Source organism: Cibotium barometz, chromosome 56, assembly GCF_041138505.1.
Source record: "Cibotium barometz isolate CiBa-2024 chromosome 56, ASM4113850v1, whole genome shotgun sequence".
In the NCBI taxonomy this organism is placed as follows: domain Eukaryota; kingdom Viridiplantae; phylum Streptophyta; class Polypodiopsida; order Cyatheales; family Cibotiaceae; genus Cibotium; species Cibotium barometz.
In genome coordinates, this window is record NC_141101.1 from 21,704,488 (window position 1) to 21,729,747 (window position 25,260).

Below are 25,260 nucleotides of genomic sequence, written 5' to 3' on the forward strand. Positions count from 1 at the left end.
CCTTACGGTGGAATTTTATATTTCTTTTTGGGATGATTTGAAAGAAGTCCTCTTGCAAATGATCAATGCTGCCTGGCAAGAAAATCAGTTGCCGCACTCTTGGAAGCATGGCATGGTCAAACTTGTGCACAAAAAACATCTGTGTGACCATATGTCAGATTGGAGGCCTATTACTTTGATGCCTGTAGTTTACAAACTCATTACCAAAATGATTGTGCATAGGCTTCACAGGATACTGGATGCGGGACTTCATCCTCATCAGTATGGGTTTGTGCCGCGAAGACAAATCCATGACAATATATCCAATGCCGTGACTGCAATTGAATATGCTAAGTATTCGCATCAAGATGTGCTTATATTGCAGGTGGATATTGCTAAGGCATTTGACACTGTTCAATGGGATTTTATCTCTCAAATCATGACCAAGTTGGGCTTTGGTCCCAAGATGGCAAATGCAGTTTACTGGCTTTATTCTAGCTCTACTTCTCAGTGCATTCTTGGGGGTCATCTGTCTCGGTCATGGACATTGGGTCGATCAGTTAGACAGGGATGTCCTCTTAGTGCTCTCTTCTATGCCATTGCGACCCATCCCCTTTTAATGTATCTTGATCATCTTACAAACACAGGACAGATGACTGGTCTTAAAATCCCTAGGGCTGCATCTTTTTTAGCACAAGCATATGCTGATGATTCCTTCTTTATGCCACAGAATTCTTCCCGAGAAGTTCAAATGCTTATGACCACTCTTTCATTCTATGGCTTGGCAGCGGAATTGCATGTCAATTTTGACAAATCTAAATTACTTCCCCTGAAACAATGTGACTGGCATTCTATTCTTTGGCCGGGTCGGGTGGTGCATTCCAAAGATGTAGTCAGGCATTTGGGATATCCCATAGGATGGCATATCACCAGGAAGCAGCAGCTAAAATGGATCTTCCAAAGACTTCAACATAAACTGGAATATTGGAAGATTTCTACTTGGCCTCTTCATGTCAGGCTCAGAATAGTACAGTCCATTGTAATGTCCTATGTCCAGTTCTATTTGCCTTTGCTGCATTGGTCCTCCAAGGATATTTCAGCCTTTATGTCTCAAGCTATGGAGATGTTATGGAGGACAAAAATTGCTGTGAAAGCATTGAGACTGATGAAGATGGAAATGGTGTGCTCTCCTAGGATGCATGGTGGACTTAATGTCCTCAATATAAGATATCATGTACTTGCAAGGAAGGCGACTATGCTGCATACTTTTTTCAGCCAACAACAGCCATGGACTTGATGCTAGCATCCATGTGTGTCAACATGAGGACTTGTGCTTATGGTCATCGGATTACTGATCATTGGGAGATTTGTAGGGAAGATACCTGGCTGTCCTTTCTCTACTGCTCTGATACTTGACTGGAAACAAGTACTTTCTAAGGTCAAATGGGCTCCTGATAATTGCTCGGGGACAAACTCAATGAGGAAAGAAAGTATTCATTGGAGTGCCATCTTTGACATTCCACTCGCTTTACAAGAACCTGTTCGGGCATACAATCTCATGAAATTGGGAATTAGATACATACATGATGTGGTAGATGATCAGGGCTATGTCTTATCTTTTCCTCAGGCCACTGCTTCCTATGCATTGGGAATGCATCATAGGTCGATATGGAAGAAAATTGCTGATTTATTACATCCTTTTCTACCTGTTCCTCCTGTGGCTGACACAGACAGGCTTACGGATTGGCAATTGCAACCCTATGCTACATGCACTTATCCTGTTCCTCTTCCCGCCTTAACCTCCATCAAAGCTTACAGGCTTCTTCAACCTGCTCCATGGATTCAGCAACATGCCAATTCTCTGTGGCATATAAGGAAGCCCCTCTCATGGTGGCGGAAGAATCTCGAGATGTTATGGAAGTGTAAAATGCCATTGAAACAAAGACTTTTTCTTTGGAGATGTATGACAGGCACATTGTCAGTGGAGGTCACACTTGCTAAACGTCGCATTGCACCATCCACATGTTTAAGATGTCAGGCTCCTTCAGAGACTGTTCTTCATTTGCTTTGGCACTGCCCGTGTTCTAGAAACCTCCTCAGGAGAATTTCAGATTATCTTCGGCTCTGTTTCCCGAGTCACAGATTTGGGAAATATTTCTGGCTCTTTGGCAGATTTATGAGGTCTTTGTCTCAATACTCACTATTTCTCTCTTGGGTGAGATATTGGGCTCTTTGGACAATCTGGAGTGAGCATAATTTGGCATACTTGGGTCGGCAGATTCCATATGAATCTTTCCGAGCCTCATTGCGGCAATCCTTATATGATGCCTGCCATGAGGGTGATATGGATGCTTCTTGCATAGAGCTTTTCTTTTTATGTTTCTGATCTTTGGGATACTCTCCATTTCGGAGACCTCCCATCATGTAAATTTATGAGCATATAAATATACTGCACTGGATATTACCCAAAAAAAAAGTGTGTGTAAGATAGAGTTGTTGGAAAAGTCGTCTTTGTTCTTTGGACAACAAATGGGGCATGTTTACCCGTGGTCGCCCAACAAATATTATCAGAATTTTATCAAGCACAGACGCCATGCATCGGTGGAAGTGGTGAATCTGCCAGTCTATATGCACCCTGCATTGCCTTATTTGGCTGAATCACTAGGTAAGGTTGTATGCCCTCCCAGATCTTCTGGCAATGTAAACAGATTCTGTATCCTATAGCATGCAGATGAACAAACCCCTGACAAGGTATCAATAGATATTGAAATTCAAGGAAACCCGACACAAGAAGTTTCCTTTAAGCTCAGATGGGAAAATTTTGCGAGTTCTTGTTTTATTTGTAAAAAGTTTGGGCATATGCAATTGGAATGTCCATCACTTTTATTGCGATCGCCTGTTGCAGCCATGCCCCCTCCTCAAGCTACTCCTACCCCTAATTTGCATGACTTGACAAAGAAGAAGGCTATATTCAAATGGTCTCATGCGGAGAGAGATGCATTCGTCAAATTGAAAGATGTGACTACACATGGTCCAATGTTAATCATTCCGGATTTGCAAAAGCCATTCAGTGTGGAATGTGACGCATTTGGAAATTGCATAGGAGATAGGAGATGTCCTTAAACAAGAGGGACATGAGGTGGCTTATGAGAGTCCTACATTGCATGATGCAGAGCTCTCTGTTGGCATTTATGAGAAAGAGCTCTAGGCTATAATTCATGCACTAACCGTATGGACACATTACCTTCTTGGGACTGATTTCATTGTGAAGACATATAACCAGAGTTTGAGGTATTTTCTTACCCAAACTAAATTGTCAGAGAAGCATATAAAGATGGCCAATTTCCTCTCTATGTTTTATTTTCAAACGTTGCACACCCTAAGAAAGAAGAATGTAGTGGCAGATGCATTGTCACGAAAGCTGTACGTAGCAACTATCTTGGTTGCCTCTCATCGACACTTGCTTGTCATGCGTGATTTGTATCCTACGGATGTTGTTTTGCCACTATTTGGGTTGATTTGATGACGAGTCATGCACATGCCTTATATGTGATCAAAGAGCGTTATCTTATGAAAGATAATTGCCTACGTGTGGTGTTTGACACGAGGCAGAAGGTTTTGGATGGGTACCATGCTCCTCCATATGTTGGTCATAGAGGCATAATACCTACTACGCACATGATCAAAGAGGTATTTCTTTTGGCCAGGTATGCAGAAGGACACAGAGGCACATGCATGTGCATGTATCACCTCAAGAGGTGAAATTTGATAGGCAAAAGGCACCAAGTTTGCTTCAGGCATTGCCTCTTCCCACGCAGCCATGGAAAAGTATTACAATGGATTTCATTAAGGACTTGCCACAGAACCAACAAGATAATGATGCTATTTGGACAACTGTGGACAGGTTTAGCAAGCAAGCTCACTTCTTGCTGGTCAAGAAGACCATCAGAGTTGAGCATATGGTTAAAATATATCTTGCACAAGTGTTCAAGCATCATGGACTGTCCAAGTCAATTACAAGTCTCTTTTGGCGGGCCTTGTTTGATAATATGGGCACCAAAATGGACTTCTCTTCAACTTATTACCCTCAAACGGATGGGCAAAGTGAGGCTGCAAATTCAGCCGTGTTGGACCTCTTGAAATGTTATTGGCGGATCTTCTTGGGAGAAGTACTTACCGCTTGTGGAATTTGCATACAACAACACAGTGCATGCATATATGGGAAAGGCCTCGTTTGCGACTGTTTATGGTAAGGTGGTTTTACCACCTATCCTTCGCACAAAGGATGAGATATATGCAGTTGATGAGTATGTAAGAGACTTGGATATTGTCTTTACTCACGTGCAGTGATGAGTATGTAAGAGACTTGGATATTGCCTTTACTCACGTGCAGACAGCCATTGCAAGGTCACAAGACAAACATAAAAAGGCTGCCGATAAGCATAGAAGGCAATTTAATGTCAAAGAGAATGATTGGGTATTCCTAAAATTCGAGAAAGCAAGACTTGCAAAGACGTCTAGCAAAGAGGGTGCATACCCTAAGCTTGCTACCTCATACTATGGGCCTTTTCGAGTAATCAAGAAGATCAATGAACTGGCTTTCAGGTTGGCATTGCGTAGTCACTGGCATATACACAATGCTTTTCAGGTGAGCCTTCTTCATTATTATGTAGAGCCGGAGTCCAGTGAACCCCTCATTGAGGATCCACCAGAAGCGGATAAGCTTGAGGAGATTTTGCAACCAATGTATCACAAGTAATGCAAGCTTGTTGCATGCAAAGTTGTGAGGTGTTACCTTGTGAAGTTCAAGAACTATCTTCCCATTGATGCTAAATAGGTAGATGAAGAGTTCTTTAGAGATTGCCCCCACTTGCTTTAGATGTATTTGCATGCTTTTCAGTTGCAGACAACTGTTTAGAAGCCGGGAGGGATGTCACAATTTGGCCACCCAATAGAGCCACCCGTGCTTTCTCATTATGTATATACATTGGACTAGTGTCTAGGAGAGTTGCATATGCTGGGGATTGATGCCACTCATGTTATACCGTGGACTTGGCTTTCCAATGGGACTTTCTTTATGTGCTTGCCTGCAAATTGCATTTGCATGCTGTTTTTATGCTTGCTTGACCAATGTGTAAATCAAGCTAAGCGGACGCCCGCCTATGAACCGTGTGAAACTGCCTACTAACATGGTTGTGGCATGTGAGAGGTGGATCTCAGTAGGTGGCCGGATCTAATGGGCCACAAAATCTGATGCCAATCATAATTTTTCAAAGGAAACAACTTGGAATTTTTAAAATTTAGATGCAATCTTGCATCCAAACCATAGGGAGACAATGCAATCTTACATCAGCTTCCATATTCTTGGGAAAAAAGAAAGTCATCAACATATACCTGCGCCACAAATTGTGTACCAGCTACCATGGAAAGACCATGGTAGCTGCCGAGCTTGTGTCAGTTTGTCCATGTAAAGGAGCATTGCGTGCGTCACAATGACCTACAATAGCACACTAAGCATACAAGCCTGCCGACCAGATTTCCCAAGACACCAAGAGACTCAAAGTTCTCTACCCAAAATGCATTTAGTTGCTTCCTCTTGGTAAAGCCAGAAAATGACATTTTTCATTCTTGACCCAAAGCCCATTCTGTCCATTACCTGAGCTATGAAGTCCCAATGCACTCTGTCAAAGGCCAAGTTTGGCTATGTCAACCTACATGACGAGAACACCTTGCTGTGTATACTTGACATATTCAATGCCTATGTATGCATTTGCTATATTATCAGTGATTTGTCTTCTAGGGACAAATCCATACTGCACTAGATGTAAATGTGCATGTGGGACACCCTTTATTCTATTAACAAGCATGTTGGTGACCAATTTATATATGCCAGGCATTAAGGAGATGGGACACCAATCCGCTATAGCTGAGTTGTTTTTTGGGCAGTAATTTCTATGAGCATTGCAACTGTACAACATTTCAACAGTGATTTGCCATAAGTAAATTTAGCGATTTCAAAATATTCCAAAACATTTGAAAGAATTCCACAGTCAAGCCATCCCAGCCTGAAGACTTCCATTTGCCTAGACCTTTTATAGCATCATCCAATTCTCCATTTGTGAAGGGCGCATCCATGTTGTTGGCCTCTTGCCGTGTGATGATAGGGATAACCAATTGTAAGAAAGTTCTTGCGCATCAAGAGCCTTCCTCGAGAGTAGTAGAGAGGCAACAAACATGAGAGAAAAGTATTCATGGTAGGCATCCATAGCCTGAGTTTTCATGCATGTCCAAGTACCATTCATTCTTTTGATGCTTGCAATGCATTGTTTCTGTCTAGAAGTATGCAAGCTATAATACCACTGGTCGGTGAGGAATGATTGGTTGAACACAATGCTAATCAATACACGTAAATACATTTAGATTTAATGGACAACAAGCACAATACAAAATCTAATTTGCTGAATTGACAAGAGACAGAGAATGAGCCCGAACGGCCGGCCCTCCCTCGAATAATGTTTATTGATCTTGGGAAAATGAAGTACATAGTGTCATGGACATTTCTGAACAAATTTCCATACCATCACATATGAATACAATATTGCAAACAATATGGTTGTCAATAAAGATCTCCTACTCACACTACCCTCTCAAGTGCCCATCTTCCCTACCATCTACTCTCTATTGTTCTACCAACACACGGTAGAGACAATAAATCTGCAAGAGAGCATGTAGGACAAGAGAAGACTACATAGGGTATGTGAACATGAAGTCCTGCTCCTCCCTCCTACTACTCGCTTCCATAATTGAGCATTAAACTTACCAATTGCAAGTAGAGTTGATGACATTGAAAGTCTTCGTCGTGATGGAAACGACTGGAGTGTTGAAATCTTTCATTTGTCACAATCCTTCGCGAGAAAAAAGTCTTTAAGTGGATTAAAGGAACCCTGGGAAAGCCTCCCCTATGGTTCACTCAACTTGAGAAAGGAAGACTAGAAACACTCTTGGAAGCTTGGAAAACACACTAGCAAGCTTGGATATGGTGTTGGGGAGGACAAAGAGTCTCATGGAGACGCCTACTTCTAGACAGAGTGAAGAGAGAGATGATGAGATGTCCACGCTAGGTGTCAGGCAAAGAGGGCAAGTGAGTTTGGGTGCAAACTGGGATGGACACATCGTTGGTTGCTCTCTTTGAACAATGCGGATAAGGTTTGGACAGTGGGCGGTCGGCATTGAGCTTTGCTCACCTCGGGATGTCAGTGTCTGCAAACAGAGTTGGTCATAATATATAAGTGAGTTTTGGTCGCCCAAAACTTAATAAAGTATCCACACTCACTTAAAAATTAATGTTAGATTCTAAGGCATGGTTTTGACCCATACTTACCACTCAGGCATCCGAGTTAACCCATTTATTGGGAGTTGTCTTTGAAGGATGAGACTCAATGGGTGATGGCCAAATTGCAATGTAAAATTAAATATTAGAAATTAACTACGTGGCCTCTACATGTGCGATTGCGGATAGTGCAATCAATAATAATGGCATATATGCAATTTTTTATTACGCTACTACCTTGGTCGCACAAACAAATTAATAATTTTATGTCTAAAGCAATTGAATGCCTATGGAAAACCAAAGCAGATAGAAAAGGACTACATTTGTTAAGGCATGAGCTCATATGTTCACCCAAAATGCATGGTGGGCTTAATATCCTTAATATTCATTATCATATATTGGCAAGAAGGACCATTCTTCTACCTGGTTTATAGAGCAAGTCAAGCCATGGGCACGCATGTTGGGAGCTATGTGCACTACGTACAGATGCATATGCGCATTGGATTATCAATTATGATGATAGAGTCTTTGGGCGTTTCTCTGGTCATATTCCAAGCTCTTCATATTTGAGTACTCTAATTCAAGATTGGCAAGCAAAAAAAAAAAAGAATTATTTAAGGAGCGAGAGAATATGAGCCCGCACACCTTCCCCCACCGCCTCATCTTCCCTCGTTGCTGCCCCCGGCCTCGTTTCTGTTGCCGCCCCTCCTCCTCTGCCCATGCCGCCTCCTCTAACCTTGCCTCTATCGCCTCCTCTGCACGTGTTGTTGCCCCTACCTCCTCTTCTGCCTTCTCTTTTGCCCCCTCGCCTCCTCCTACCCCCCTCCGCCTCCTACCCACGCTTCCTCCCCCCGCCTCCTTCTCTGGTGTTTGTATATCTGTTTCAAATGTGGTCTTGCCTTGTATCATTGGACATGGTGTCCTATTACCTACAAGAGCGCAATGGATCCTTCTTATGCAAGGTGTTACACGCATTGGTATTCTTAACCTCTATGCTCCTAACCATAGAGGTGGGAGGATTTCCTTTTGGAAATCTCTCACTACGTTGATGCCTCATGCTAACCATTGGATTTCCTCCAAACAACAGCTAGCCTCTCTTCTTCTGAGCATTTTGAAGAATGCTGCTATACTGGAGTTTTGCTAGGCTTTCCTTAGTTGGCCGAGTTGTGGCGGTGGACCAGGTTGTTCTCATCACCATATGGTACATCACCTCTTGTTGGGCCTTCTCTCGGGCTTGCATTGGTTAGATTCAACGGTTGATCCAGAAATTTCTTTGAGCTAGTAGCGACGAGAGGCTTGCGTGGGCCAAGGTGGCTTGGAGAGTGATCATTCAACTGTGACATTGAGGGGTATGGGCATCCCCTCTATTGAGAGCTGCGACCCTTTTGCGCAAGTTGATAGTTCGTGGCCTTCTCCCGGGTGGCAAGCCCTGGAAGGACTCCTTGCCAAGATCTCTACCCGCAGCTTGGTTTTGGGAGGTCCTTGGCCCCAGAGTACGAGATGGATTTTCACAGAGATGCAGGCTCATGGCTTGAGCTCTAAATTTAAGGACAAAATTGCAGCCAGCCTTTTGCGTGCTTGGGATCATCTCAGGCCTGCCCTTCAACAGTCCACTCCAGTTGCATCCGAGGAGCACCTCTGTAAACCTTTGATTTGTCATACCCCTTGGTCTATTTGCCCAATGGTCACATGTTGGGGCTCGCCTGCACGCGTATCATGGAGAGCTTTGAGTATGGGCCCCACTCGGTCACTCCAACATTGTCTTATTTCAGATAGCTGCTGCCCCCCAAGGCATAGGAGAGGAGTCTCACTGGGATACAGGGTAGGGACAGACTTGGCCTTGACATGGACTCTTCCACCCCCCCCGGAGTGGCTGGCCCCAATCCCCGACACTTCCCCCCCACAATGGTTGGGGGTGTTCACCAAACATGACATACCTTTGGCCGTCCATGGCGCTAATGACTGCTCCGCCTTACTCACCTTCTCTATCCAACCACATGGTTGACTTGAGAGGGCAAAGCCCCCTTTGCAGGATTTCAATGGATGCACCTTGCAAAAGGTGAGGGTGATTGGTTTCCATACACATGAGAGGCACATAGACCCTACACCGGCCAAGGTGGCCAGAGAGAGATTTCGGTGGTTGTGGATTTGAGAGGGTCGCCCTCTCATGCGACTCTAGTGGGATCTGGGGGAAAGGACATGGATGGCATGATCCCTATGACAGGGAGGAGGCTCCCGACACCCCTTTATTTGCTTACACCACATGGCTGCGCCGAACACAATTCAGATACCATAGATTGAGGGCACTACACCAGCAGCAAGGCATTGGCAATTTTAGAGCCTCACTCGTCAGTTTCTCTCAGATTTTTGGAAGAGGCTGTGGGAAAGTTTTCGACTGCAAAAGATCACTCTTTTTGGGGGAGCTGGCGCATCACAGTTGACACCTGGTTAGCCATAGGATGTAGGCCAACAGTCTGTTCGAAGTTTGGCCATCTCTAGGAGTCCCAGCATCATTGCCTTTGGGATTGCCTGTAGGCTTAGCAAGTTTGGCGGCAGAATCTCTGCATTTTCACAATGGACCAAGCCCACTCCAGCATAGTTACTTGGGGCATAGTTGCTTGGGCCACAGAGGCCGAGGCGACCATGGCATATGAGGAGGAGGGTGGCGGACTTGCCGTGTAGGTCTCTCATCTTTGTATTTTTGCAGTGCCAGTTCTAGCTCCATCCACTAATCATTGACCTCCCAGTTCAAGCCAAAGATGGGAGATTTGCAACAGTTTTGCTGCGTGGCACATTTGGAGAGCTCGTTGTAGCAAGGCCATCCAAGGCACCCTCATCCCGCCAGCAGAGTCCGTCTATACATCATTCCTACCCTCCGTGGATAGTGGAGGAAGCTTCAGCGTGGCTCCGACTGTATGCCAAAGCACCGTGAGGCCTTCCAAGAGTCCCAACATCATTGCCTTTGGGATTGCCTGTAGGCTCAGCAAGTTTGGCGGCGGAATCTCTGCATTTTCACAATGGACCAAGCCCACTCCTGCATAGTTACTTGGGGCATAGTTGCTTGGGCCATAGAGGCCGAGGCGACCATGGCATATGAGGAGGGTGGCGGGCTTGCCCTGTAGGTCTCTCATCTTTGTATTTTTGCAGTGCCAGTTCTAGCTCCATCCACTAATCATTGACCTCCCGATTCAAGCCAAAGATGGGAGATGTGCAACAGTATTGTTGCGTGGCACATTTGGAGAGCTCGTTGTAGCAAGGCCATCCAAGGCACCCTCATCCCGCGAACAGAGTCCGTCTATACATCATTCCTACCCTCCGTGGACAGTGAGGAAGCTTCATCGTGGCTCCGACTGTATGTCAAAGCACCGTGAGGCCTTCCTGAGGATTTGGTATCACGATCCCTTTCTCGCATTGACTGCGGTAGTGAGCCCACCTGGCACTATAGACCACTTGTCCCTCCCCCCACTCCCCCGGAAAAATAAAAGTATCAGATAGCCTTCTCTTTCGAGAGCAGCCAGCCAAAGGAGAAGAGCATCCTTCCTCATTTTCAATTTCTAGACTCTCGCTCCTCTCAATGGAGCTATGTTTGTACTTTGCCATTTCAGGTGTTTTGCTCGGTAACTAATGGAAGGATCTCTTTCCCGAGAAAAAAAAAAAGAGAGAAGCAACATTGCTACATACTTTTTTGGCACAAGAACAGCCTTGGGCACTCATGGTGGCAACAATGTGTACAAAATCAAAGATGCTCGCTCGGCAAATGGAAACAACATTGGGATATACTACTTGGATATGTCTACGACAAGATTCATGGCTGCCCATACACAAGCAAATTGACAGCTAACTAGAAAGAAGTGCTCCAGATAACTTTTTTGGAGGAGAAGCTCGCTGAAGCTCACGCTCCCCCCCCTCTTCGCGCTGACTGCACGCTTTCCCCCTCTCCCGCCATCGCGTCTGCTCCCCCTCTCCCGCCATCGCGCCTGCTCCCCCCTCCCCCCCGCCTGCACTCGCGCTTGCCCCCCCTCTCCCGCCTGGCTGTCCTGCGCGCCCCTGCGCTGTAGCGCCCCACCCCCCCTGCTCCTTCGCCTCTCTTTCGCGCCCTCCCGTCTCTCTTCAGCGCCCCGCCCCCTTTCGCCGCCTCGCCTTATCTTCCCCTCCGCCCCTTGTTTTCGCGCTTTTCCGCCTCCCCCCTAGGGGGTTTTTTTTTGTCTTCGCCGCCTTACCTCCTTTTTTCTGATCTCTCCGTCCCCTGGGGTCTTCCTTTTTTGTTTCTTTTAGCCTTCCGCCTTCCCTCTCCGTCCTTTGTGTGCAGCTCGGCTCTTGCAGGACTCTCCGCTTTCGCTCCGCCTTCGACTTAGCTTCAGACACTGATGGAGGCTCCTCCCGCCCCGCCTCAGAGGGACTCTCCCGCAGCCCCCTCGCCCGCCCCTGAGGATACCCCCATCAGGCTTTCTCTTTCGCCAGAAGAGGAAGCGAGCCTCGTCGCAGAGGTGGAACGCCTTCAGGCACACTCCACCATCTGCCATATAGTAGGCACTCGCCCCAGCAGAGGGGAGATCCGGGATCTTCTACAGGCCCGCCTTCTTGCAGATGTGGGCAAGATCCTAGACGTTCAGCTACTGGGCCGTGGTCACTACCAGATCGAGTTTGAGACCGCCCAGAGCTTGGCCAAGGTCCTAGCCATGAGTCCCCTAGACATCAGGGGTGCTCGGCCATTCTTCAGACCTTGGCAGCATGGCTTTGACCCAGCAGCAGGCGGTCGAGCAGGGAGAGCGCCTTTTCCATGTTACAGTTTGCTTCCCTGGACTCCGCCGCCGTGAGTACCTGCCGCTCCTTTCTAGGCTAGGAGCATTGGTGGGTTCAGTGCTAGAGACTGGCCCCACAGCAGCTTCAGTGGTGGCCAGAGCAGCTGGGCTACCTTCAGTCAGAGTTTTGGTTCCCGACATCTCCTCCCTCCCGAAGGTCATTCAACTACCTAGGATAGGGGGGGGATGGATTGATCAGAGAGTGGAGACCTCGGGGCTCCCGAACCAGTGCTTTATCTGCAGGCAGGTCGGCCATCTGGCCAAGGCCTGTCCTCGCAGGAGACCCCGACCCTAACCACAGCAACAGGCCCATGACGGCCCGCCCACAGATGCGGCTCGGCAGGCAGCCTCCGAGACACCTGCTCATGCCACAGAGACCTCGGAGTGGCAGCCTGGACAGGGGCGCCGTCGAGGGAGACAGCCACAGCAGCACGCCCAGAGACCGGTGCAGCAGCAGCCACAATCTCAGCATCACTGGGTTCCCGTGAGGAACAGCTCTGCTCCCTTGCAGGAGGAGACCCCTGCGACAACTGAGGACCAGGAGATGCCAGCACCCCCTCCTTCACCCCCCCACCCCCCCCTACCGCCCCGATTCCACCTTCGCCGCCTCCCGTCCCCACTCCGGTTTCGGCAGCGGCTCCTTCTCCACCCCCCTCGCCCCCCCCCCCTCCTCCCCCCCGCCCGCCTCAGCTCCCCGGGAGGCCCTGGCAGTCCCCTGCAGTCCGGAGGGCTCTGAGCACCGATCTTGATCGAGAGCACCGCAGAGGAGACGTACCATGCCGATTCGGGCTTCACGGATATCATCTATCCGCAGTCGGTTGAGTCGCCTCGGCACTAGACAGCGCTCAGAGGCTTTTGATTACTCTTTCACACGGCTTTTTGGAGCAGAGAGCCCCCACGAGCCAGCACCCATCCGAGTTCATGTAGTGATACCTCCGGCCCGCGGGGAGGAGGCACTTGATGCAACGGTGGCCTTCTCGTTCCCTCTATGTGGCCCATGCGACCAGGAGTGGACTCTGGAGCTCGCTCTTAGCACTTTGAAGACTCAAGCAGTTGAGTTTTCCCACCATGTGAGCGATCTGGAGGTGACAAATGTGATAGACCGACTGTGGGAGTTGGCTCATTTTTTCTTGGATCCCGGGAGTGTGGATGCCTCAGGGATTCGTCATTTGGTCGTTCGCATAGTGGCAGACTTAGCACGCGACCCTGGATATGTATGCATACACGAGGTTGCTTTGTCTGAGCGGGAGGCAGTCGCCATGGGGCACAGCCACTGGCGCCTGATCCGTGATTCTTGCAACACACCGGGTGGGCAGATTCGTAGCCGCTCGGATGGGGACTATTCTCCATCCAAGCCGCTGGCGAAGGCCCGCCGTACGGCTGAGACAGCTTCCACCTCAGCAGGTCATCCATGAGGATCATCTCATGGAATGTACAGGGCCTTGGCGGAGCACAGTATATACGCTATCGTGGTTGCTTGAGGCAGGAGCTGCAGATATGCCTGGTTGGTGGCAGTATTGATATTTTGATGATGCAGGAGCACCACTTGGGTGAGAGCATGATCCGAAGATATGGTTCGGTGATGCCTGGTAGATGGGACACCTTTTGGTCTGCAGGGTTTGGCCCTTTGGGTGGTCAGGGAGGAGTATGCATGGTCATTGGAGATGTATGGCGGCAGGCCATTGTGGATCGAGGGATCGTTGTGCCTGGTAGAGCACAGTATGTCATTCTAAGGATGCATGATGAGCTCTTGGGCGTGCTCAACGTCTATGCGCCCAACCATGCTAGTGCCAGAGCAGAGTTCTGGACCCAGGTTACGGATGCATTGCCAGAGGCCGCACATTGGTGTGTCGGGGGAGACTTCAACATGCTTGAGGACATGGCCGATAGGGTGGGAGGCAGTCATGTTACAGTGCAGGGCACGGAGCTTGCAGCTTGGGAGCGATTTTGCATGTCACTGAGGATCACTGATGCATGGCAGCATGGGGCCTTCTCCCGCTCTCAAGACAGTCTTAGTTTCTCTCGGTCGGATCGCCAGCAGGGAGGGACTAATCTATCACGGATTGATCGCTTTTATGTGGGCGACTAGTCAAGGGAGCGAGGGGGCTCCGTTGGCATTCTCGCTGGCACCTCATTTTCAGACCATGCGCCAGTTATTTTGACACTTGAGGAGAGGACACGGGAGCCCAGCCTGCAGTTGAGGATCCCAGAGAGGGTACTTACAGATCCTAGTCTCGCTAAGGACATTGAGAGGATCTGGCATGACAGTCAGTGCTCTGACCAAGATGCAGCAGGCCAGTGTGCTCAGGGACTCATCGAGCTTAGCTCTTTTTTGCACGTTGCAGCTTTGACACGGCTGAGAGAGACTCGCGAGCGGGAGCATCGGCTGAGACGCAGCCTTGCTTCGCTTCAGCGCCTTCAGGAGCAGCAGCTTGCATGTGAGTGGGTGGCGTCCCAGCTGAGCCAGGCACGCCAGGAGGTTAGAGAGGCAGACGAGCAGAGACATGAGTTTTACTATCGTCGCCAGGCCTCTCAGTGGTCGCAGCTTGGTGATAGAATGAAAGGGGAGTTTTTTGAGATCACTGGATCCCGCCATGCTCGAGCAGGATCGTCAGCTTGGGAGGCCAGACGGATCGGTAGCTACTGAGCCCGGGGAGATCAGAGCCATTGCCACTGGGTTCTATAGAGACTTGCTTTCAGCGGAGCCAGCCACTGAGGCTCGGGATGCTTGCAGACAGACTGTGTGGGCCCATGTGCAGAGAAGGGTCACAGATCATATGCGTACAGTTCTGGGTGAGCCTCTTTCAGGGATTGAGCTTGCTGAGGCCGTGAGGGTCCTGCCGCGCCATAGTTGCCCAGGGGAGGACGGATTGACGCCTACCTTTTTTATGCGCTACTGGGACCTTTTGGGGCCAGGCCTCCACAGGGGCTTTCAGTATGTTCTGGACACTGGGGTGATGCCACAGAGCTTTTCAGAGGGCTTGATCTTTCTTATCCCCAAGGGAGAGGGAGTATCAGATGATATTCGACATTGGAGACCTATTACGATCCTCAACACTGTTTACAAGGTCTTAGCAAAGGTATTGAGTTTGAGGATCCAACCCTTCCTGGGGAAGTTGATTCATGCTACCCAAACAGGATTCGTCAAGGAGCGTAGTATCCTTGACAACATTTTCACCTTCTGGGAGGCGACGGCCCGAGCTAGATTTCTTGGTGAGGACTTGGTCGTGAGGCTTCTCGATTTTGAGAAGGCATACGATAGAGTCGATTGGGGTTTCTTAGAGGGCACTATGCTTCGCCTGGGCTTTGAGCCAGGTTGGATTAGAGGGGTGGCGGCTCTGTATTCCACAGCTCGTAGCCAGGTGTTGATTGCAGGAGGACGGGGGCCGAGTTTTGAGCTGACCAGATCAGTCCGACAGGGGTGTCCTCTCACCCCGTTTCTATTTCTCTTCTTTGCTGAGGCTATGAGCATGTATTTGACGGCAGAGGAGGTTGGTTTGAGAGGACTCCGGCTCCCAGTCCCGGGGGAGGACCTGCTCGATGCTGAGTTTGCTGACGACACGGGCTTATTTTTGCATGGCCAAGAGGCCAATCTTCTTCGGGCAGAGCAGTCGCTCCAGGTTTTTAGTGCAGCTTCGGGAGCATTGATCAATTGGCGCAAGACAGTGGCCTTTTGGATCAGTAGCGCTCCCACTCCGGCATGGAGCCCAGACCCCGGTTTTAGATGGATTCCTCCTGGCAGAGCAGTGCGATATTTGCGATGCCAGATTGGACTAGATTTGTCACCTGAGCAACAGATTGCCCTGCTTCTTTTGAGCATTCAGAAGAAGCTTTTGTATTGGAGTACAGCTCGGCTATCCTTGGCTGGGAGGGTGGTGGTGGCAAATCAGGTGCTTTTAGCGACCATGTGGTACATCACGTCTTGCTGGATCTTCTCGAGCTCTTGCATCAGCCAGGTACAGAGGCTGATCAGGAACTTTCTTTGGTTCGGGCGGGACGGTCAGCCAGCTTGGGCAAAGGTTGCTTGGGCAGTTATTACACTTCCACTGGCCCAGGGAGGCTTGGGCATCATAGATCCAGTCGATCAGAGTAGAGCCTTATTGGGGAAGCTTATTGTTCGGGGGCTGCTTCCAGGCGCTGAGCCTTGGAAAGAGCTTCTTTTGCAGCGGCTGCAGGCTCGGGCTCCCCCGGCAGGGGGCACTTGGGCACCAGAGATTCGATGGATCTTCATAGAGATGAGGAGGACAAGCCTCGGTAGAGGATGGGAGGACAGATTTGCTTTGAGCATCCTGAGAGCTTGGGAGCTGTTGAGACCGGGGCTCTCTCAGAGACCTTCTCCTTGTGTTGAGGAGCGGACCAGACAGTCGCTCATCTGGAGCCCAACGGTTCGCACAGAGCAGGGTCATATGCTGGGTTCTCGGCCTCGTCTAGCCTGGGGACCTTTGGCAGCAGGCCCAACACGTAGCTGTGGAGACTGGCATGCCTTTTGCAGTCTCCCAGAGGAGATCCAGGTGGAGAGGCTGAGTCATTTCAGAGGGGGGTTGATTATGAGGGATGACATTCAGGAGGCACTCACAGAGGAGTGGATCACGCCTCGAGCTAGTGGCCCCACGGTGGATGGGAGCCTTTACACAGTTGGAGATCCTGATTGCTGTCAAAGCTTGCACTGAGGATGGCAGTTGCCTCTACTATGAGATTCAGGATGAGGGCAGACTTCAGAGAGTGGAGGTGGAGTCACCTTTGGTTGCAGAGTGCACCTTTCAAAGGATACGGGTAGTGGCTGCCGCTTCTCGGAAGTGGCATATTGACCCAGACCCTGCAAATGTGCTCCCGGATTGGCGCATATGGGCATATGCAGCGCGCCCCTTGGCCCGGCTATAGTGGGACCCTGGCAAGTACGAGTGGCATGATCCTTATGCATCCCTTGAGGCCACAGAGATCACCTTTTTCCAGTATACTGTTAGGCTGGGGCGGCATATTTTGACAGCGAGGAGGATGGTCTCTCCAACTGCAGCGGGACACTGGCGGCTACAAGGACTCTCACAGGAGTTCCTGGAGGATTTCTGGGCCCGGCTCTGGGCTAGTCGACAGGTCCATAGGATCTGGACTTTCCAGTGGCTGGTCGCCCACAAGGGCTCAGCAGTTGGCACCTGGCTTGTCTATAGCGGTCTTCCGGCGGCCTGCGTCCGATGCGGCCACCCTATGGAGACACAGAGACATTGCCTTTGGGATTGCCCTCAGGCGCAGCAGATTTGGCTACGGATGCTGCGTATTCTGGCCCCCCTCTCTCCAGAGGGTATGTATACGTGGGGTGCCGCTGCTTGGTCGACTTTGTCAGGGCCGGCTATGGGCTATGAGACGGAGCAGGACAGCCAGGCCATCAGATTCATTAGGGGCCAGCTCCTTCACCGGATTTCTCGTCCGCCAGCTGGACACAGGAGAGGGATCTACGATGGGAGCTCCTCAGCAGCCTCACCATCTGGTTCACCTGGAGGGCCCGGTGTTTCAGGGCCTTTGAGGGGAGACTGGAGCCACCAGCAGAGACTATACGGGGGATTTGGCAGGAGTTGATCCACACCCTGCAAGGACAGTATGACCGCATCCGGGGCGACTCGGATGAGGCGATCTTGCGGCGCCAAGCCTTTCACACCACCTGGCGCAGCGGCCCCTTCTATATCCTGCACGCGGGGTCCCCCCGTTGGCATTACAGGCCACCTGTTTGGCTTTTCCCCCCTCCTATTGTATGATTTAGCCCCTCAGTTCCTTGTATTGATGCTTGTACTTTTCAGCACCTAGGGAGAGTCTCCCGGGCTGCCTTGCTTTGTTCACTGCTCTGCTTTTCTTGTGAGCAGGAGAGGATCTTTTGTAGCCCTACGGGCGTTTTCATATGACTAATGAAAGGATCTTTTCTCGGGGGGGGGGGGGGGGGGGAAGAAGTGCTCCAATATCTGCATTGGCCTAGAAGGCCTCTACAGATAGATAGGGAAGTCATTGAGGCACGAAAATATACATTGAAGTAGAGCTTTTGCTGCTCCGTTCACGATGACAACACCTTGACCATCTTATTGCATGTCTATTAAAGGAATATGTATTGTGCAAGATGTCATTTCCCCTGAGGGACGTGTTTTATCTTTCCCACACGCTCAACAAAGAAGGGGTTTGGGTATGCATTACAAATATTCATGGCAGCAAATTAGAACCCACAACTGCAGCCCTTTGAGAATGTGTTACATGACTCTTCAACACAATAGACTGGAAGATTGGACAATGGATACTACAAAGACAGGAGACACTTGTTTTAGTAAGATTTCCTTCTCACAAATCACAGTAGCAAGAGTCTACAGATTGATCATTCCACGACCTCGGTTCTCCAAGCATGCGAACATGTTGTGGCATATGAACAAGTCGGCAAAATAGTGAAAACAAACTTCGCCAAAAAGTATGGATAAGCAAGCTGCCACTAAAAAAACGAGTATTCTTTTTGAGATGTATTGTAGGTGTACTCTCTGTTGGTAAAACTTTGGCAAAAAGAAAGATTACTACTGTTAAATGCCCAAGGTGTTCATGCTCTAATGAGACCATCCCCAACACTTGATATGGTGCTGTATTGACACCCAGGATATCTTGCATAGTTTATCTGTGCGTTTCACTGCCACATTTCCTCATACACATTTCTCCAAGACCTTCTGGATCTTTGGCAGATATGAGAGGCCGCTCCACTTTTTGAATGGACAAGATTTTGGGCTCTTTGGTCACTTTGGTCTGCACACAATCAACTGGCTTTCAAGTCACTCCCGATTGACAAGTATTACTACTTCTATCAATCATTGTGCCAATCCTTATATGATTGCCATCAACTCCAACAGCTAGATCAGGTACATCTAGATTTGTTTTTCTATTGTTTTTAGTTTTATGAATTAATGAGAAACACTCTCATGAGGGTGCCATTAAAATAAAAAAGTGAGAGGTCATAAATATTAAATATTAAAGACAGATGGACTTCCCCTTGGTTGGGAATCAACTGCCAAGTTTTATTAGATGTTAATGCAAGAGAAGAGAGATTTTAAACATTTCAATACAATATGGAAAGTAGCTTGGCCGAACAAATGCTGGGAGTCCAGATGCAGAAGAATTTGGGGATCCAAACTGCCAACACATGCTCAGACTTTTTTGTGGAGAATCATGGTTGGGGCTCTTCCGTTAGGCTGTAAGCTGCTGATGATCAGAAATATGGCCTCAGAGATATGCCCAAGATGCAAAGCAGCCATCGAGGATTTCAAGCATGCCTTTTGGGATTGCCCGGCATTAAGATCCTTTTGGACACAGCTCTCTAAATGGGGGGGGGGGGGGGGGACATTTTTGGGCTGCAATGTACATGGTCCCATTGGGTTTTGGGTAAAAAGATTGGTCCAACAGAGGAGAGTAATGGCCTTTTTGGATTTGCAAGATTTACATGCCTGTGGGAGATTTGGTCTACGAGGAACACTCTGGTCTTTGTTAATGATGGCATGCAAAGTGTAGATCCTAAGAAGGTTATCTGTTTAGTGAAAGCTAACATTGCTAGTCTAGTGAGTGTAAACAGATGGGAGTCAGATACAATGAAACTACTCACTAAGAGGATATTGGATTGAGCAGTTTCTGTGGGTAGTTCTTCTCTTGATTGTTTGAGAAGACTAACCCACCGTTTATATGCAAGAAAGAAAGATATATTATCATCTACAAGAGGCCAAAGTGGCCTATAAGACGATAATGCATCCAAACCTCAAGGAAACTAAATGTCCGAGTAGAAAATGAAAGCATAAACTGAAAAACAACTAGCTATAACATGTGGCCAAAGTGGAACTAGTGGCCTGATACAACTGCCAGAAAAAGGCATATCTCATATAAGTGTGGGAGGGTATGTTTGTTGTCATAACATGGAAGGGAGAAAGAGAATGTGTAAGGTAAGCGAGGGGGGTGGCAGGGGGGAGGAGAGGGAGGGAGAGAGCGAGGGAGAGTAAATATTATGTTCTTTTTTCAGAATATAAAGGATAGGCAGGGAAAGAGCAAGGAATGTAAAAATTATGTTCATTTTTCAGAATATGGCGGAGAAGGAAGAGAGTGCGAGGTATGCACTTATTTTCAAAGTGTAAAATTTAAAGTTTTTGACCTCATATTTCCATACCTCGTCGAATTCCCATCGTTCTGAGTACCAACATTGCCAAGCAAATTTTCATTCATGAAAAAAGTACCATTTTTCTTTTTTTTTTATCGGAATATGGTCATGTTGGTACTCAAAACGACCGGAAATTAACGAGGAATGCAAGTGTAGCGTCAAAAACTTCAATTTTACACTCTGAAAATCCCGCAATCCCACAATCCCTCCCTCCCCCTCCACGCTTTGAAAATGAACATATCTTCCACATCCCCCATCCCCCTTCCTCCCCCTCACCTCCCCCCCTCCCCCCTATGCATAACTTCCATACTCTCCCCTCCCATGCATGCTATGAAAATGAACATACCGTCCACCACCTCCGTCCCAAAAAAAAAAAAACAAACAAACGCACATATGGAGTTTTCTAAGAAAAGCTTGCAAAAATATAAGAAATGACAAAAAAGCTCCTATTAAAAAGGCCTAACTTCTCTGTGTTGACTGTGAGAGAATGAGTTTTTAACTTGTGTTGACTGTGAGAGAATGAGTTTTTAACTATGTTCAAAAAAGCTCACTTTTTTTAGGTGGTCAAAAGAAGCTTGCACTTTTGCTAGAAGGTCAAAAAAGCTCGCAAGAGAAAGCTCGCAAAAAATCATACTCCAACAGGGCATCAGTATTACAATCGTTCACCCACAAACCCACACCATTGAAAAAAGCTCGCAAGAGAAAGCTCGCAGAAAAATCATACTCCAACAGGGCATCGGTATTACAATTGTTCACCCACACCGTTGAAAAAGAGTAAGCGCATCGGTATTACAATCGTTCACCCACACCGATAAAAAAGAGTAAGCATCTTTTGATAAGTAAGTGCATGTTGAAAAGATGAACAGGAATAAGCATAAGGTAGAGCTGGGAAAACAATCGGTATTACAATCGTTCACCCACACACCCACACTGTTGAAAAAGAGTAAGCATCTTTTGATAAGTGCATGTTGAAAAGATGAAGAGGAATAAGCGCAAGGTAAGAGCTGGGAAAACAAACCACATAGCGTGCACCTGGAGCAAGCACAAGCCCCTCTGGTTCAATGGAAAGCGGTTCATATACCTCAACTTTTCGTAACTCACTGACAATGTCATGACCATATTTTGGCCAAACACTTACCTGCAAGGTCACATCAATGTCATTTTTGTAGCCATCCAACCAAGACTTGCAAAAGTCGCAAAATGCCAGTTCTTCAAGTATCCTTGTGCTGGAATATCAGCAGGGTCCAGCAAGAACTATTACAAAATCATTCGTAGTAATAAACAAATATGATACTTACATAAAGGTCTGTAACACCCACATTCGCACCACGTATTGTGAAGGTTGATCCTGAGACCTGATTTCCCTCACCTTTATCAAGACCTTTGTTGTGTGCAAGTTCCAATACCTCATCTTTGACGTGTACTTGAATATCCATAAACTCCAACTTCAGTTTCATGTATATACATCAAAATGGCAAAGTTGTCAATCAACTGTGCAAATGAAAAACTGATTGCATACCCAATCACATAGAAGAACAAACTAAATGAAATAGTTTAGTCCAGCCCAAGAGGACACTGCTGGCTGACCTGTGAATCACTGAAAATGTTTCCCATGTTGTCCCGAGCTTCCAGTTTTACTGTTAGTAACGACCCCACCTGATATCAATACACTTCATTACAAGAAGGACACTAGAGCATAGTAGTAGGAAATGATAAGGGGGCATTGTGAGCATACACATGAAGATTGGTTTCGAAATCTATTCCATCTATAGACAGGAAATTTGAAAATATTGGGCAAAACTTTCAAAAAGTTTAATCTTGTGTGCTGACATGTAGTGTATTTTGACAATTTTGTCTTCATAATACATTCAAAATTAGTGATTTGGGCAATTTTATAATTTCGCCAAAACATTTCCCTGTAAGATGGCCCATAAGTTTTTGGAGAACCTCGCAAAAAATCCATTGGGCTAAAAATAGTCCCTGTTTTTCACTTGGAAGTAGTTGTTCCTAGCCAAAAACAAGGAAGTGTCAGCCTGTACATCCATAATCAGTTGGGCTTCCGGTCGGCTAGTGGGAGATTGGGGTCTAAATATGTTAGATGTCGGTACAGACGGTCAGAGTAAGTGGAGTCCCCATCATGGTGGAAGTGAATCTCAGTGTAGTGGGAGATGAATGGTGGTGGTGAGGATGGTCGGAAAAAGCTGAGGATAGGCATGGTCGGCTCCAAGAGGGCAGGTGGGAATGGTGAAGGATGGATGTGGCTAAAGCCGGGGATCCCATTAGACAATCCATTGTACTCGAGCCTCCATCATCTGGGAAGCCTGTGAGAGCTCCGGAAGAAGGCCAACAGGACATCAAGTTCAAGATGGCTAAGCCATGTGTGGTCCCCAGCACGAAGAGCTCTCTCCCTGATGCTGTAATGTCCACTCTATCTTGTGATGCCCGCTCAATGCCCATCTCGTCCGAGTCTTTCTCCTGCATGCTCGGCTCCTCCTGGTCATATACAGATGCCTGCTCGCTCTGAGTCCTCGCATTGAAGTCCCCTAATAGGAGAACTTCGCCCAAGAGTGAGAACTCAATGACGTCTACATGGAGGGGATAAAACTGCTTTCCCTCCTCCAGAATAGCATATGAGGACTTCCTAGGTGGGAAGTAACATACTGGAATGTGTCCACTGTAACTTGTAACCTCACCCACAAAAAAGCGTACCTGTGTGTCCCTGCGGACTATGGTGATCATGGGCTGTAGATGTGTCCTGAATAGTACCGCCCGTGTACTCCACCACATCACTCATAGCCAGAAATGCATGGTAGCCCTCTCTCTGCATTCTGGTGGGTCTCATTGCAATTCCAACCTGCCAGCTCCAGTTGTATGGTCCCACAGACCCCACGCCCCTATTTGTGACACCACTTTGTGATGATGACTCGCCTGTCCCTGTATATTGCCCACTTCCTGGCATTGTTGAACCAGATGTTTTGAAGCTGAAACAAGCCACACATTTTGTGTGACGGACCCCCTTGCATTGTTGACACAGATATTTTGAAGCTGAAACAGCCGCTTCCTGACCCGGAAACAGGCGTTTCAGCCTAGACAGCGGCCAGCCGCAGTTTCTTGAAACCATGACCCATTATATGGTATCCCGAAGAGTTAGCCAAAGCTGCCACTATAAGGTAACCTGTGATTAGCAACTTAACCGATGCACTGACCAGTGACTATCTCAACCTAGGACATCACTTTACGAAACTCTAGCCTCTGTGCTTATAGTACCATCCAACCTCAACCTACAGTTACTCCTTACCAGCCTCCCAACTCCCCAACAAAAAACCTAGACAAGCATTAACATTAGGCAACGTACCGAGCATGGTTAGTTAGTACGAAAGGTACGGTACGGTACGGTGCGATAAAATACGGTACTAATTGGTACCTTAAAATTTTTTTGAGGTACGGTACGATATTAGTACGTTTTTTTTAAAAAAAATACAAGCTTTTAATCCAACAAAGGGGAGTTATTCCAAAGTGTTTTTAAACACTAAAAGTGTTATTAAACACTAATGGTGAATCTAATCACCACTACAAGTGTCATTAGACGCTAGAAATGTGCTCTTAAGCACTAATCGTGTTTTTTAAACACTAATGGTGATCTTAATCATCAAACAAAGTGTTGCTTAACACTAATATGGTCTTAACCATCAAAGGAGGAGGTCTTTAACACTAAGGAGGCTCTTCTTCATCAACATTGGAGGCCGGGCACACACCATACGTGTCACACTATAAATCTTCATCGTCAACCCGCTTCTATGCTTACCTTGGCAAGCTTCCAAAGAGAAATGGTGCAACCATGAACCATTGTCTTCATCTCATAAGACAAAGAGGTTGAAGATTTCTGGTTTTTCATCAACAAACTCAGTTTGTGAGTGGTTCAAAGTTGGGCACATGTACACTAAACTTAAAAATTGTAGACAAGAAGTTACAAAATAGTAGAACCATGAACATAATGTCATCATGCCATTAGAGTACAAAATTGCTACAAAAGGATAGGCCAAAAACTCATGGCATGGGCGACCGCCAACATGCGTACATACATGATACTACATACTACAATACATCATCGATGGGCTAGAAGGAGATAGATGCCCAATGCCTAGAGAGCTATAACATATCAAAAGTCTACATCATCACCAACATCTGCATGATCATCAACATGATCACTACTAGAGTGTCCATCAAGAGAGTTCTCTGAAGAGGACTCTTCGAAGGTGGACGAGACACTCTGGGGATCATTCTCGCTAAGTAGGTTGCCATCATCATCAAACAAGGGCTCTCTAGGCAGTGGGGTATCATCATGAGGGGGCAATGGAATATCATCATGAAGGCGGGGATTGGAGCTCGAGGATCCCCACCTCACATATGTGCGAAGGCCACCCTTTGCCGATGCCGAAGGCGGAGGCCTATGAACTCCAACTGCTCGGCCCCGTCCATGCTGACTCCTGGTGCTGCGAGTATCTGCTGCCACAAGCTCACTATAGAGCTCCATGAAGATTGCCTCCTCCTCCTCATCAGGCAATATGATCGCTTGCCTAATATGGCAATGGCAAGTGCACACACTCCTAACAAACAGCTCCCTATAGGCTGCAAAGGGCAATGAATGGCTCTCTAGAAGACTGAAATTGCTCCACGCAACAACAACAACAACACCCCCCCCCCCCCAAAAAACGTACGGTATCGTACGAATCCGTACGGTACCTTACGGTACGGCAGGTGCGTACAGTTTCAGTCGTACGACATACGGAGCTAACCCTGGTACTACCGAGTCTTAACAAGCAAGACCTAGTTAACTACTAGCCCACTAAAAGCCAATTCATCCACATGTGTGGTGCAAACTGGTAGCAACCACATCCCAAATTTATGGTAATAATACTACCTACGCTGCAAGACCAGGGGCTGTTTTCTTTATAATCAAGTGCCCATTTGACTTCTCAACATGTGAGGGTTCA

General features: G+C 47.6%; 1 protein-coding gene across 1 annotated transcript in view; it reads right to left on the reverse strand.

Annotated features, from left to right (window-relative positions):
• EMB3012 (embryo defective 3012) overlaps positions 1-25,260 on the reverse strand; it is a 172,127-nt gene that overhangs the window by 77,210 nt on the left and 69,657 nt on the right. The window contains exons 17-19 of the mRNA XM_086791541.1: positions 21,854-21,922; positions 21,565-21,711; positions 21,285-21,404 (exon numbers count right to left, since the gene is read on the reverse strand). Of these exons, the coding sequence (XP_086647667.1) occupies positions 21,285-21,404; positions 21,565-21,711; positions 21,854-21,922 (336 nt within the window). The remainder of the gene's footprint in view (positions 1-21,284; positions 21,405-21,564; positions 21,712-21,853; positions 21,923-25,260) is intronic.